Consider the following 11,726-nt stretch of genomic DNA (forward strand, 5'->3'; position numbering starts at 1 on the left):
TAATGTATATTTCTTTTTTAAGTTTGAAAAGTCTCATGTGCAAACAGAACCATTTCAAGAAATGTGTGTCTCCGCTCAAAGACACTGAAATGCTGAATTTGAGTGTTTCCGGTTTCTTATTTCGGTTCAGATTTTTTTCTTTTTTCTTAGGGGGCTGAGTCAAAAAGTTTGCATGGTTTAAATTACACTTTACTCTGATCTAGTCGGCTTGATGGGTATTAGTCGATAATTAGCATTTTGTACTGATTTAATGCAAATGTTTTGTCATAATTTGACAATTGGATCAATAATTTCATTGATCGGCTTTGCAAAAACATTTTGCAAAAGACAGGCCGGTATGGGACAAACAACAGGTAATGTAGATGGACTACTGCTCAAAAATCTTGTATTCTAATACCACATTATCCCATCTTTTACACTTTATCACTGGGTTTTATATTTTGTTAAATCAAACACAACAGAATACAGTCGTTACCATGGGGATGACAATAATGGATCGCACGTGTATTGTGTTGGTCAATTCAGAGCAAAATGGGGAAGAAAAAAAGTGTGGTGGTGGTCACCGGTGCTTAATGTTTACAAGTGTGCGAAATGATTTGTAGCTTAGCGAGCTAGTGCTAGCACTAACGGTTGTACATAAACATGTAGGGGTTCTGCTGAACCATGTTCCAAAGTTTTTTAATGATTTTAAAGTAATTTAATTCCCGTAGCCACCCGTTATCTCTGTCACGACGTAATGTTGGATCGACCTGACTGATTAGAATAGATGACCTGACTAAAGAATAATTTTGAAGGTACTCACTATACAATACACAGTAAATGAACAAGTCATTTAAATAGATACACGCTGCTCTATCTTATCAGATCGATGATTGGTTATTTTTTAAACTCGCTGATCAGTGAGGGGGCCCAAAAACTGTTGGAGGGATTCCAGTGTGTTTTATTTTATTTTTTTAATGTGTAAATTCTCTGCTTGCATTCAGATGACTGAGATCAGCTTTGCAGGTGACGGAGTGCACAGTGACGAGGACCCGGACTACCACTTTGCTGTGAGTGGCCAAGCCTTCGCTATCATCACCGAGCACTTTCCACAACTTTTCCAGAAGGTACTAAGATTCATTTTTGTCTCATATAGTTTTTTTTCTATGTCCTGGCATGAATATGACTGGATGATATACTTTATCTCTCCTCATGGGTGCGCTGAAGCTTCTCCTGAGAACCATTGTGTTTGCCCGCATGACTCCAGACCAGAAGACTGAGCTGGTGCAAGCTCTGCAGAGCATGGAGTTAGTTAAAAAAAAAAAAAAAAAATTATAAATGCTGTTCTTGGTATTACGTTAGTGCATAATATGTTCAACTTGTCTTCTTTATTTCTTTTTTTTTTTTTAAACCATCCAGTTACACTGTTGGGATGTGTGGGGATGGTGCGAATGACTGTGGGGTAAGTATTTAAAGTATCTACAAATAATATCCGAATCCCTGCCTCTTTGTGGTTTGCAATTTTTCCATTTGATTTTTTTCCCTCCGACTCCCGCCACCCTTGTGAGGATGAGGGGCTCAGAAAATGGATGGATGTATATTTTGGCATCAGTTTGTTGTATGATTACAGTTCAAACTATGAATATAGGGTTATTCTCAAGTATTCCTTTTTAGTCTTGATTTCCATTCTTTCATTATTTTTGGCATTTTTGGCAATCATGAAACTGGATGGTGTATTCTTCCCATTGTTTCTTTCTCTTTAAGGCTCTGAAAAAAGCTCACAGTGGAATTTCTCTTTCTGAGCTGGAGGCCTCCGTTGCATCCCCTTTCACCTCCTCCATCCCAAACATCTCCTGTGTCACCAATCTCATCAGGTACCTTGCATTTATTTGCAAGCGGCAGAGTGTTGTCATTTTTTCGCTAGAGAGAAAATGACATTTGAGTTTCATATTCAATTGCAAGTGCAAAATATTAATTTTGAGGTTCTGATGGTTTTCTCACTGTCCACAGGGAAGGCCGTGGTGCTCTTATCACAACTTTCTGCGTGTTCAAATTTATATCCCTCTTCAGCCTCATCATGTTCTGCAGCGTCATTCTGCTCTACATGGTAAGTATTTTGAAAGGTTTAGACACTTCCTAACAGTTTCAAATTATATTAAAATACTTTACTGATTAAAGGCAGCACGGTGGCCCGCTGGAAAGTGTTGGCCTCACAGTTATGAGGACCCAGGTTCAATCCCAGCCCTCCCTGTGTGGAGTTTGCATGTTCTCCCCATGCCTGTGTAGGTGTGATTGTGAGTGCGGCTGTTTGTCTCAATGTGCCCTGCGATTGGCTGGCAACCAATTCAGGACGTACCTCTCCTCCTGCCCGTTGAGATCTGAGATAGGCTCCTGCACTCCCGCAACCCTTGTGAGGATAAGTGGCTAAGAAAATGGATGGAAGGATTACTGATTTAAAGGCATAGTAGTAGTGGGGGAATTTAAAGGCAGGAAATAGGCAAAGAATTGTGCAGAAATATTATTAAAAAAAAAAAGCTGTAACTAGGTTATTAGCCAGTTTTTTTTAAAAAAGTTTTTAATTGTGTTCCATATGAATGGTAGCTAAAGTTGTTTTTTTCTCCTTTTTAAAATGTAAATGTATATATGAAACTTTTATGGATGCATTTTTGAAAATGTGGATTTTTTTATACTAGATCCATAGCTAGCACCCCCCCTCTCCCCCATCCACCGATATCTCAACTAACACATGATTAAGTGGCGGTATATGCGCTCAAATGTAGAAATAAGATTAAATAATAACACGGTAAATTAATATTGAACAAAAAAGCCTGAACAAATTCACTCATAATGATGAAAATACATTGTGTGATTACACGAATTACAATCAGATTAGCGGTGAGTCTTCGACGTTTTATTGGATATATATTGTGGGAGAATTTGGTGGCAATTTCGAGCAAGTGCTTGACGTGTGGCCGCACAGGGTGCTACTTGAGCGAGGGCCCCCACTGGTTGTGTGTGGATCCTGAGCTGTCATGTGCCCGATGTTCACATTATTATGTCTGTGTCCTCTTTAGGTTCTCAGCAATTTCGGTGACTGGCAGTACCTCGTAACTGACACTATAATGCTTTCTCTAATCATTTTTACAAGTAAGTAATATTAACTCGTGCACAATAATCACGCAGTTGAATTACATTGACACTCTGTGTGGTGGTGGAAGGTGAAACGATACAACTCAGTTTCCTGGTCCTGCACCCGATCTTTCAACCGGTTTGTTTTGGTTTGTGGTTTCTTCAGTGAGTTTGAACCCTGCATGGACGAAGCTGGTGCGATGTGCCCCCCCAGCCAGTTTGATGTCCGCCCCGGTGCTCTCCTCAATTTTGTTTCAGATGCTAAACAGCCTACTCTTTCAGATTTTTACTTTCGTCCTAGTGCAACAACAGAGTTGGTATCAGACTTCTGAGGAAATGTGAGTAGCGTCTGATTCCCGATCTCTACATCTTGCCTGTTCGGGCAGTCTTAGTGTTCTTGTATGGTCTACTTTAGCCTTTTAAGGGTACATATTGTTTTTAGATGATAATTTTCATACTGAAAAAAATATTTTGATAACCAACCACGTTTAGCTCTATTAGCTGTATACCAATATTGCAGATAAACACAATAATAAAGTGCATTAATTGCGTTAATTGAATACCTTGGAAAATAACCGTCCATCCATTTTCTTAGACGTTTAGCCTCACAAGGGTCGCGGGGAGTGCTGGAGCCTATACCAGCTGTCAACGGGCAGGAGCCGGGGTACACCCTGAACTGGCAACCAGGGTGTAGGGCACATCAAGACAAACAGTCACAATCAGACCGAGGTGCAATTTAGAGTCTCCAATTAATGCATGTTTTTGGGATGTTGGAGGAAACCGGAGTGCCCGGAGAAAATCCACACACGCATGGGGAGAACATTCAAACCCCTCGCAAGGGGGGCCGGAATTTGAACCCTGCTCCTCAGAACTGTGAGGCCAATGATCTAATCAGTTCTTCCACCGTGCCATCCAAAAATTAAAAAAAAAATGTTTAAAAGAAGTTCCTCAACGTACTTCCATATAATGCCACAAGATGGCAACAAAGCACTACTTTGGTTTATCCACCCATGCTTTTTTTTTGCCGCTTGTCCTCACGAGGGTCACGGGGAGTGCTGGAGCCTATTCCAGCTATCAACAGGCAGGAGACGGGGTACACCTTGAACGAGTTACCAGCCAATCGCAGGGCACATAGAGAGAAACAGCCACACTCACAATCACACCTAGGGGCAATTTAGAGTGTTCAATTAATGCTGCATGTTTTTGGGACGTGGGAGGAAACCGGAGTGCCTGGAGAAAACCCACGCTGTCAAGGGCAGAGCATGTAAACTCTACATAGGTGGGGCCAGGATCGAACCCGGGTCCTCAGAACTGTGAGGCCTACGCCTTACCAGCTGATCCACCGTGCCGCTACTTTTGTTTATTGATGCTCAAAAACTCACAACTCAAGGAGCCGAGTTCCACCAAGATGCCAAGGAACTATGTTGAAGTGAAGCTGGGTTAATCCGTGAGTTGCGAATATGGGGGAAAAAAAAATCGCAAATTAATGTAACAGTTCTTTATTTTTGGAACCCTTATTGTGTTTTTTTTTCCCCACTACGTTTATGGTAGAAATAGAATAGGTTAACAGTTGAAAAAGGGCCATTGCATTCCAGTTAGGTCACTTTCAATTCTGGAAATGTAGTTTGTAGTATTACTAAAATGGAGGTGGACTGTATTTGCTCACAAATCTATCACAAATCTCTCTTCTCAATTCCAGGAAATACAACGAGTCCAGATCTATTGACAGATATGACCTCAACCAAACTGAAGCTGAAGGCATCTATATCATCAAGAGCTTTGAAAGCACTTCCCTCTTCTTCGTTACCGCGTGCCAGTATTTGATTGTCGCTGTTGTCTTCTCCAAAGGAAAACCCTTTAGACAACCAAGCTATAAAAACTGTAAGACCGTGTGTATGGAAAGGAGACTTGTCAACATAGAATAAGATTCAATTTGTGGCCATTATTCTTTTCATTATCTGTCATGGTTTATTCAAATGTGCCATCTGCCATCAGGATTTTGTGGCCTAGTACTTGAGAATCGCTGCTCCACAGGTGATGTTTACCCTGATTTAACTCAGCTTTTCTGTTTGACATTCCAGGGCCATTTGTATTGACCTGCACTATTCTATATGCGTTCCTCCTGTTCATCTTGCTGTATCCCGTCCCTGCTATAGACAAGATGATGGAGGTGAACTTTGTTTTCATGTATCTATTACCTGACTGACGTTACGCATCCATGTACCCACCAGTCAGTGTGGGTTGTAGATTCACTACCTGAACCTTCAGTGGGAGCTCACTTGACTTAATTCACTTGTCGATACGCTATCATGTTGTAATTATTGGAATCGACAATAGTAGACTAAATGGTAATGACCTGTGGGGTTCCACTCAGGGTCAATTCCAAGATCCTTATTTTACAACAGTGTCCAGTTTTCAGGAAAAGTCTGCTTTCAAAATTAATGTTGTCGTATGTTAAAATTTAGCCAGTTTTTCCTCCTCTATCAGCCATTGTAGGTATAATATGGAAGTAAATAAGTGCCACCAGGATTGGAATTTGAAATGTAAAGTGATCACATTTTCAATAGTTGGATTTCAGTGTAACTTTTCAATGTTAACAATTCAACGGGCTACAATTCGCTGTCTAAAATTCACCGTCTGTGCGACCAGGCAGCGTTACTTTGGGTGAGAACCGAACACCCAGCCAATCACAGTTATGCTTTCTTAGAAAGCTTAAATTTCAGACAGCAAATTGTAGCAACTATTGAAAATGTGATCAATTGACATTTCAAATTCAAATCCTGGTGGCACTTGTTTACTTCCATAGTATAACAAATTCAAATGTATTTGTGCGTCGAGATTGCTACTGACATGTTTTGCGTGTCAAACTTTGCTGTAGCAGTTTTGCACAGACCAGTGGAAAAATGATGACGTTATTGTGAGAAAGATCTGAAAGTGCATTGCTAATTTGGTTGATTTTACATGAGCCAGCACTACTGATTTTGAAGTCCGTGGGCAGATTAGCTTGGTATGGCAACACATAGAGGCTAAAACCCGATTAAACTGGAAATCCATCATCGACATATTACTAGCAGTGCAGCCAAGAAAAATGCTGTGAAATTAACTTTGATACAGTTTCATGGCGCCATTGTTAGAATTTAGGTTGTAAATGTAAGATTGATACCCCTCATAGAGATCTGTATGATGCTGTGGTAAAGTAGTTTTGGGGAAACGCCACTCCACTTGAAGTTGGAGTGATATACAGAAATTGTATGTGATTCATTCTCTGCCATTTTGTTTTTCTTCTCCCCTCAGTTTGCACCCGTTCCTTACGACTGGCGCATTACGCTGCTCATCATTATTCTGGTGAATGCTGTTCTGTCTTTTATACTGGAGGTACGTTCACATTCTCACAGTTACGTTATCTGTCATTTTATTTAGAAATAGTAGCAAATTCTGTTCTCTATACACAGTGATTGTTCCATCAGTATTTTATACATTTTAACCGCTTGGGTCAAATGTTCAAGTACTCCTGATTGTGCATGTGTGGGTTCGCAATTCAATCAAAAGTGATGTGATTCCCATCAAATATTTCCTAGAATTTGATCCTTGACACTCTGTGGAAGTTTGTTCCAACCAATGTGGGTGTAAAGTGGACCACCAAATCCCAAAGTGCTAACACAACGCAGGTTGGCACGATTTTGATTTGATCTTCATGCTCACTCCTCCTCTTGCATCCATGCGCTGCTCTGGTCTTTGATTTCTCTGATTGCCTTTACGTTGCAACAATATTCACAGATAAAGCTTTGCTTATTGGCATACAAAGTTATATATTTCAGTTCACAAATTTCACGTAAAATGCCAAATATGCAATCGCATAGGGAGCGTTAATTTGCGCAAACTCTTAAAAACTTCAAGGTGAAGAGGTGAACTTCATACTCTTCTGTAAAGTCAGGGCAGTTATGAAAAAATAATAGTTTCTTTTTAGGTGAATGTGATGTAATAATAATTTTATGGCTACTACAAAAAATGCTAGTTAAAATGTTAATTGTTGTACATGTTAAAAATACAAATGTGATGTCAAACTACTTTTTTTTAAAAAATAATTTTGTAATTGTAACATAACCAACTGGGGTGGCATTTGGCTGGTAAGATATATTGTACCCCCACGCCCCACAACCACACTGTTGAAGTTTTGATTTTTATTCATAACTGTAGTTGTAATTTGCATTACGTGTTTTCCAATTTTGGTCGACAAAATATTAGACCCTAAAAAGTATGATAGAATTTTTATTTGAAATAAAAAAAATTGGTGCAAAAATCCTTCAAATTAGACTTTACGTGTTATAAGTTATGTTTGAATGATTAAATAATATATCATGCTATTCTGATTATTTCAGGTGTGAAATTCGTTGTGAACGCAAACTGATTTATTGAACGGGAAATGCCAATTCTTGCAATGCCAATCCCTACCTAGTTTCGAAATTTAAAAGAATCTCAGAATTTTTTTTTTTCATATTCCGGTTACTTAAAGTGGGGAATTTGTTTTCTTTATCTTTGAAATGTCTGTAGTGTTTTACTTTATGTTGTGAATATGAAAATATTAGTTTCACCTTTTTAAATAACTTTTTTTCCCCACAGTACTCGTTTATTATCACATATGTGTATGAAAATGCTATACTATTGTAGATTAGAAACACAATAATACAGCTATTGCAAATCGCCTTGTCAGTGTCAACCTAAACAGGTTTTTGGTCTTTAAAGCCAAACTTGTGGCTACAGTTGATGTACTTGATCTCACTAGTGTGCAGGTGTACCTAACTTTGTCCTGCGACGCTTATTCATACGCTAAAAAAAAAAAAAAATAGGCTAGTATCAGATATTGCATGTATAAAGTTCAACTGACACACTCATTTTGTTGTGCCTTCATGCTGAACCTGATCTCAGATGGTGAACGACTGTCGGGGCTCGGCCTTCCTCTCCAGGATCTTCTTTTGTAAAAACCGTCCCCCAAAGACTAAGTACAAGTGTCTGACTCTAAAGCTGCAGGGGGAGGTTGACTGGCCTCCTGCACCTTCCACCGTCACCTATGCCAGCAGGCCTCAGTACCTCATATCTGGCCCATTTTGACACCAATAACCACGATAGTGGCGTCCCATTTTATAGATGCCATGTCTCATCTGGTGCTCTGTTCATTTCAACAAACAAATGATGGATGGATGAATGGATTGAATGGTTATTTAACCCTCATCGGAAAATTCCTTCCTTCCCCTCTCCTAAATAGATAACAGATACTGTAGTTACCTCTATGTTGCAACAGAAGAGTCACAGAAAAGCATAGAAGTGGACTTCCATGGAAATGGACTGTTCCCCTGCTTGATCGAACATCTAATGTGAAGTATGTGAGAGAGAGAGAACAGAAAGTTGGACAAAAAGTATTGAAATATTTGACCGTTGTGCATTGAAATGTTTCGAGAAGGTCCAATTAGGTGCAACTTTAAAGGTGCATTTTAGCTTCATCCTGAAATTTCATCCAGATGCCCAATATCTCATGTATCTATCTATATATATTTTTGCGAGTGTTTCCGATTTGCAGTCACCTTGGTAAATATTTGTATCAGATATTTATTCACACTTGGAAGACACCCAATTCACATGTAAGCATACCAAATTGCATTTGAGACATACCCGAATTGGGCTTCTTCGGAGTTAAAAAAAACAACAACAACAAATATTTTTTCTTACTTTTGCAACTCGAATCATGAAATATAAATCCACACAAATTGTGCTGCATCTGTCATTGATTGAACTAAAAGTTAAAAGGAGTGTAAAAGGACACAAAGTAAAACGTACTCTAAAGTGAAGTAGTAGTAGTCTCATATTCTGTTTCTTTGGAACACTGACAAGTACAAATTTTCCGTCAACCAATCGTAGCATGAAAGTGTATCTTTTGCCATTATTACACAAACATTGTACAAATAAAGGGGCCCTCAACTACAATGCTACTCTTTCAATACATACAGCATGTTGAAAGTAAGTTATGTAAAAAATCTATATTTAAAAAAAACACTGTTAGTCCAGATGCACATATTTTTGTCCTAATGATGTTACTTTACCAACAAGAGAGCACATACTTGTATTTAACTATTTATTAACGGAGATACAGCTGCAGGAAAAACTAAGTGAACCCTTTGGAATGACCAAAATTTCTACATAAGATGTTTAGAAAATGTGAGATGTGAGAAAATGTTTGGAGAAAAGAGGGCACCCCCGTTTTTCAACTCCGTGAATTTGATGTTCAGTAAGAACATGGAAACATATCCTTACTTGTGTGCTATTAGTTTAAGTCTATTGTTGTAACTTAGATGAAGATCAAACCGCATTTTATGATCAATCAATTCAGAAATGCAGTACTCACATAATTTTTCTCGAGTATTTGTATAGAAAGTGCACCCGTGTATACTCAAGGTTTGGCTAACAGCGGGTTCAGTTAGGATTTTTTTCCTCCACATTTATTTTGATTCAATATTTGTGTTTTTGATGTATACCTGGTTATTTAAGAATTTGGGGGAGCGGTCATTTACTGTATTTGATTTTTTTTTTTTTTTTTCAAATGTAATTTTACTGGCTGTCAATTATCCGCAGATTTTCGCGATTCACTGTCTCGTCCACTTCTTAATGCTGTTAAGAAGCTTCACTCCTGAATTTGGCAATGATGAATATTTTCAAGGATTAAAGTATACACAAGTACTGTATGAATAAGTATTCTTGCATTAGGTTTCCGTTTAATGTCAATGATGAGAAAAGTTTAGGGTTTAAATTGTTTACCAGATTGAAGGATTACGAAAGCCTTGTATACGCATGCTTAAAAGCTTGAGAGCACTTTCCCTTCTCATGTGAGGCATCTTTTCCTATTTAAAAACAGAAGGTGTGAAAAATCAATATTTGTGTACTGTACATTTGTGTAATGAAACCACTTTTTGTGGCCCAAGTGAAAGTACATTACAGTTGGTCAGAAATAATTTTATATGTGGGGTTTAGCCGGTTTGTTTGTTTTTATTGTTTCTTTTATTTATGATCACAAGATAAATTGGGCCCTCCAACTCGATTATGACCCTAGGTTGTCATTTTGTTGGGCTTGATTTTTCTGTAATTTCTCAAATGTTGATTCAAAGTGTTCAGTGTGAAATATGTAAACTAAAGAAAACAGTGCCTCTAAGAATGATGTGCCTGAATGGCTGAATATCCCTTGATTGATGTCATTTTATAGTATGTTTACGACCAATTTGTTGACTACTTAGCAGCCTAATAAACACCCGTTTCTGATGTTAAAAGTCTATTCTGAAAAAGAAAACCTAGATTTTTTTTTAATTGTTACCAGCTCATTTAGCTTTTTCATTTTATTTTATTATTATTTTTTTGGGGCTATATTTGTGCTGTACCTGTTGTCAGTTCAGTCCTGATTTTCCTATCAGCAAAAGTGTGTCCAGTGATATTTTTTTCTTATCCAGCACTACGCAAATTGAACGTTGAAAATTGAAGTTGTTTTGTGAACAGAAAGTTCATTTTTCTCTGTGTCTGGTTCTGAAAACTGAAAATAAAAAAAATCCATTTTACATGGAGAATTCACTCTGTAGTTTTGTTCACTTAGGGAACACTTCACCTGTAATGGTTAACATGAATATTAGGTTCATCCTGAAATTTAATCTACAAGTCTGATATTCCTCACTTTTTCTGAGTCGTGTATGTCCAGAAGGAGGTTTTTGTCCTTTTAATCAAATTTATGATGATTGATTCAAATTCATAATCTTGTCAAAAAAAAAAAAAACGTGTGGAACCTGTTAAACTGAAATGAAAACAAAACCATTATGGCTATGATGGCGTTTTTCAAAGTTTTAAAAGTTTGTCTACATGGGTTAGCAAGAATGTTGTACTGTACCAGCTGTACCCTCACTATCAATTCAAGATAAAGAATGAAATGCTGCACAAGAAACATCCATCCATCCATTTTTTTGCCGCTTATACTCACAAGGGTCATGGGAGTGCTAGAGCCTATCCCAGCTGTCATCGGGCAGGAGACACCCTGAACTGGTTTGCCAGTCAATCACAGGGCACATACAGACAAACAGCTGCACTCACAATCACACCTAGGGGTAATTTAGAGTGTCCAATTAATGATGCATGTTTTTGGGATTTGGGAGGAAACCGGAGTGCCCGAAGAAAACCCACGCAGGCACGGGGAGAACATGCAAACGCTACACAGGCGGGACGAGATTGAACCCAGATCCTCAGAACTGTGAGGCCACCACTTTACGGCTGTGTCACCGTTCCGACGCACAAGCTATTTGAAGTGTTTTCCCATGTGTTTAATTAATCTGGATAAGATTAGTTTCACTTTTTAAACCGAGCATGAATAATTGTATGGTATTTATTTGAAATCCACTTGTATATTCTGCAGTACCTGTTTTGGGGGTCTAATTCTAAAATGTCATTAAACTTCCTGGTTACTACTTTATTTTGAATTTTTCACTTTATACTGTAATCTGCAAAACAAAGTTCTCAGAAAGGAGTGACATGCATGACTACACGCCCATGTTTTCATCAGCAGTATGCTGTGATACACTAAGAGGAATTGGCAC

General features: G+C 38.4%; 1 protein-coding gene across 1 annotated transcript in view; it reads left to right on the forward strand.

Annotated features, from left to right (window-relative positions):
- Nucleotides 1-10,716, forward strand: part of LOC133511305 (polyamine-transporting ATPase 13A3-like) — a 30,349-nt gene extending 19,633 nt beyond the window's left edge. Inside the window, exons 22-33 of the mRNA XM_061840097.1 lie at nt 984-1,106; nt 1,207-1,286; nt 1,399-1,441; nt 1,744-1,853; nt 1,990-2,086; nt 3,054-3,126; nt 3,275-3,446; nt 4,808-4,989; nt 5,190-5,278; nt 6,403-6,483; nt 6,687-6,776; nt 8,035-10,716. Of these exons, the coding sequence (XP_061696081.1) occupies nt 984-1,106; nt 1,207-1,286; nt 1,399-1,441; nt 1,744-1,853; nt 1,990-2,086; nt 3,054-3,126; nt 3,275-3,446; nt 4,808-4,989; nt 5,190-5,278; nt 6,403-6,483; nt 6,687-6,776; nt 8,035-8,217 (1,323 nt within the window). The 3' untranslated portion in view covers nt 8,218-10,716. The remainder of the gene's footprint in view (nt 1-983; nt 1,107-1,206; nt 1,287-1,398; nt 1,442-1,743; nt 1,854-1,989; nt 2,087-3,053; nt 3,127-3,274; nt 3,447-4,807; nt 4,990-5,189; nt 5,279-6,402; nt 6,484-6,686; nt 6,777-8,034) is intronic.
- Nucleotides 10,717-11,726: the final 1,010 nt, after the last annotated feature.

The sequence above is a fragment of the Syngnathoides biaculeatus genome, chromosome 13 (assembly GCF_019802595.1).
Source record: "Syngnathoides biaculeatus isolate LvHL_M chromosome 13, ASM1980259v1, whole genome shotgun sequence".
Classification (NCBI taxonomy): Eukaryota; Metazoa; Chordata; class Actinopteri; order Syngnathiformes; family Syngnathidae; genus Syngnathoides; species Syngnathoides biaculeatus.